General features: G+C 42.5%; 1 protein-coding gene across 1 annotated transcript in view; it reads right to left on the minus strand.

Moving 5' to 3' along the window:
- The window catches only part of pof1b (POF1B actin binding protein), a 41,317-nt gene extending 38,158 nt beyond the window's left edge, over nucleotides 1–3,159 (minus strand). The window contains exon 1 of the mRNA XM_078286696.1: nucleotides 2,542–3,159. Coding sequence (XP_078142822.1) covers nucleotides 2,542–2,934 — 393 coding nt within the window. The 5' untranslated portion in view covers nucleotides 2,935–3,159. The remainder of the gene's footprint in view (nucleotides 1–2,541) is intronic.
- Between the last annotated feature and the right edge of the window lie 949 nt (nucleotides 3,160–4,108).

Genomic DNA, 4,108 nt, shown 5'->3' on the forward strand with positions numbered 1-4,108 from the left:
AGTAAAACGGTTCCTGCTTTGTGCCGTAAAGCAGTGTGTAGAGGCTGGCGGTCTTCTCAGTGATGGATTCATTTGTTTACGGTAATTATACTTATGTCTAAAAATGACTGTGGTGGTGATTTATTGGTGTTAAATATCACACGTAGCACCAAGTAATTGTGGTTTGTACTCATGTAACATTCGATCATGCATTGGGAACTATTTAACATCGATGGGTCAGGCATCAGCAGGTCTAACATACTGGCACCTACGTTCCACAGCTTCATTATTCTGATTCTCAACAAGACAAAAGTGTAGTTCATTCAATATGTGTTTGCATTTTACAACAAATCTATCCAAACTGCAAGATGGCACTGTCCTACTGGCTGTAGACTGATGACTAACATGCATTCAATTCAATTTAAATCAAACATTACTGTCCCTGTATGGTAAAGTCAAGTCGATGGCATTGGTTTTTCCTCACCACATGCCTCTCAAACTCCCGTACTTTCTGTTTGTCACTGGATATCTAGTACCTGTACTATTTATCAAAAGTAGTAGCTGTAGTATTTATCTTAAATGTATCTAAAGTAGTACCTGTGGGATTTTGGACAGTCCCCATATTTCAGAAACATTTACATTTTACATTTCAGGCATTGAGCTAATGCTCTTGCTCACTCTGACGGGACACATGGTTGTCGGGCTGTCTTTCAGTTGCATGATGGTCCGTCTAACCACCAGTCTGCATTATCTAATCCCATAGAACTGATTCAACAAGGTGGAAGAATGTGTTTGTCTTCAAATGGTAAGGGTGTGCCACCTCAGCTGAACGAGACTGGGTGTGGCAGCGTTTCTCTATCCTGCTCTTTGGGCATTCAGCTGAAGCTCGTACACCCAGAGCAGCTTACAGTGAGAATAACAGCAGAACAAGCTTCAATTTGTAAACCACCAGCATTGCAAGCAGCCAATAGCAAGGAGAGGGTCAGAGCCAGAGTCCTTACAATATTCTGTGACACGAGAGTGGTCAAGTAAGAAAGAAATGTTGAAATAAATACAAATAAGAGCTGAGGAAAGAGGGAGAAAGCATTTTTTATGAAAGCAAATTAGAGAGAGCAGAGGAGGGAGATGATAGAGGAGAAATGATTCAGTGGGGACAGAGGGAGGTGAGCTGAGTTTTCAGCCCAGGGCTAATGCCACGGCATTCAGGAAGAGATTATCAGACCAGTGAATAGCTCGCTGGCAAGCAGGTGTTCGGTTAGACTGGAACCTCCAAAGAAGGAAAAGTCAGATATGCCAGAATGTTAACTGGAGACAAACTCTAAAGCCTGCAGCACAGCTTGTATTGTAGTGAATGGGAAAATCACACCTTAGGTAATTAAGCCTTTTTTGGGGCCAATTCCAATTGCCGTTTTTTAACAGTGTGATTGTCCCTCCATCACAGACCTGATCACCAATTGAAATGATGCATTTTATCCAGACTTTCTAACAGCGGCACATCATGTAAAAGTGTACATCGAGCTTAAATAGTAAAATTTCAATCTAGCACTGTGTTTCACAGATTGTTGTTATGGCTGCCTATCCATGTGGAAATAGATCATAGGTTTTATCCAAACATAGTAATTACATGTTAGTGTGTGCTTGATGACTGAGCTGCTTCCTCACCTGTTGCTGCTGGCACTACATTAAACTGGTTCTAACCTCTGATAGGCTGTGAAGTTCAAAACACATGTAGGAAATGAGCTGTCGATGTCAGCTGGACGACCTACACCACTGTCGCTCTGCTGACTGTCACACACTGGCTCTTAGTTTTTACAGCAAATGTTTGGCCACATTCCTGATTCAGCAATTTAAAGTTTTTATTTTTTTCCAGTTGTAACAGTGATCGGTGATCAATGATGACAACATTTATCATCCGATTATGATTGGTGGCTGACCGATCGAAGCACCTCCAGGATGACAGGTCACCAAAACTCTGTCCAATAAACAAGCTACTTGTGAGTCATGTGACTTTTGATTACAAGCCTGGTTCACTTGTAAGTGGGCAGTGTGAACCTAAATGAACCAAATACATGCACAAACAAACAGACAAACAAACAAACACACAAATACATAAAATGCAGAAAACTAAGAAAAACATTTAAGAAATATAGGCCTATATATCTACAACTACTAGACTACTACTATTACTAGCCTACTCCTACTACTAATAATAACAATAAAAATAAAATTTAAGAAATAAGAAAAACATATAAGAAAAAGGGGAAAAAAATCTACAACTATGCTACTACTGTTTATAATAATAATCATCAAAATTAACAACAACAACAACAACAACAATAATAACGTACACCCATGTAACTACTTGGTAGTATCATGTAAGTCCATGTGGACTGGGCACCTTGTGTGTATGACACTGATAAACTAATCAATAAAATCAATCAATCAATCAATCAATCAATCAATCAAAAACAGCTAACATTAACATTAAGCAGTCTACTACCAGTCAACTTCTTCTGCTGCTAACCCCAGCAGCAGCAGCCCCAGCGGCCCGGGTCAGCTCACCTCGGACAGGACTTGCTGTCGGTACAGGACGTCGGACTCCTCCTGGCTGCTGACGCTGATGCGGGGAAAGCTCTGCACGCTCTGTAAACTCTGCAGGTAGACCGGCGACACCATCTGCGGCGACACCACCTGCGGCATCACCTGCGACACCATCTGCGGCATCATCTGCGGCATCATCTGCGGCATCATGACGAAGGACTGCTGCTGCTGCTGCTGCATGGCCTGCTGCACCGGCACCAGGTACCGCACCGTCTCGTACGAGCCGTTCAGCGAGTAGGACGGCAGCGGGGAGACCGGCCCGGGCGAGATGACGGTCCTCGCCGCCGGTTCCGAGGAGACGTTCACGGTCCTGTAGGTAGTGCTCGTCGTCGTCTGGCCCGCCGGAATAGACATCTCGACGCGGATCAAATTTTATTTCCTCCCCCGAGAAAAACAGAGAAATAGAGTTGAAAGTCGTCCAAAGTGTCCCGGGACAGAGCCGAGCTGCGGGCTAAACCATGCGGGTCTGGCTCCGGAGTTTCTGCCGACTACGTGGAAGTTTGCAGGAGAGGAGCGGAGAGGCAAACAGGTAAACACCAAAGACTTGAGTCTACTTCCTCCACTGGGAGACAAAGTGCGGAGAGGAGGGCGGTGCTCTCTGCCCTGTTTCTGGATCAGGAGGCCGGGCCGACCGGTGGGAGGAGGGGCGGGGCTGAGAGGTGGACAGGAACCTATGGGACTTGGGGAAAAGAAAAGACACGAAAAGGAAAGGTAAGGTAAGGAAAGGAAAGGAAAGGAAAGGAAAGGAAAGGAAAGGAAAGGAAAGGAAAGAAAACACAACACAACACAACACAACAAATATTATTGGTAGTAGTAGTAGTAGCCTAGTTTTAGATTTTCGCTAATATTGTTATTATTATTATAGGCAAGTAGTATAGTAGGATAATTTCGAGTTGTATTATATGTATTATATATTAATTAATATTTGTATTATTAGTAGGCCTATAGTTGCAGTTATTCTTTTTTTCTTATTATTGTTATCTGTTCAGAATTGTACATATTCTTAAAAGTTATTATTTTACATATCCCCTGCTGATTGTGTGTCACTTTCTCAAAAACACATCAGATTAGGATCATTCTGATCCAGATACCAGATTACAGAATCCAGATTTGCACTGTTTAAATAGATTTCTATTTCTCTCTCTGTTGGACAGATAATGTTACACATGAATTTACTTGGTCAGTGGTTCCTAAACTGTGGTGCAGGGGCCTGCATGGGGTCCAGCAGAGTGAGGAACAGTTTGATTCACTATTAGTCTGCACAATGAGAGAATAAGGACTGTTGAGATCATAGGTTTCACTTTCCCCACTGTTTTCATTCCACCTACAGCAGTCATCTAATTCTATATAAAGTCATATCTAATGACATAAATATTCTCAGATGGCTTCCTTAGGATCAAATCTTTAAACGGCTCTGTGGTCTACAGAGCTTTATTCGGGGTCCTTGACATGAAAAAGTTTGGGAACCTCTTAACTGGATGAAAAGTCTAAAAGACAGTTTGTATGTTACTTGTATTCACTTTCCTGG

The sequence above is a fragment of the Centroberyx gerrardi genome, chromosome 11, assembly GCF_048128805.1.
Source record: "Centroberyx gerrardi isolate f3 chromosome 11, fCenGer3.hap1.cur.20231027, whole genome shotgun sequence".
In the NCBI taxonomy this organism is placed as follows: domain Eukaryota; kingdom Metazoa; phylum Chordata; class Actinopteri; order Beryciformes; family Berycidae; genus Centroberyx; species Centroberyx gerrardi.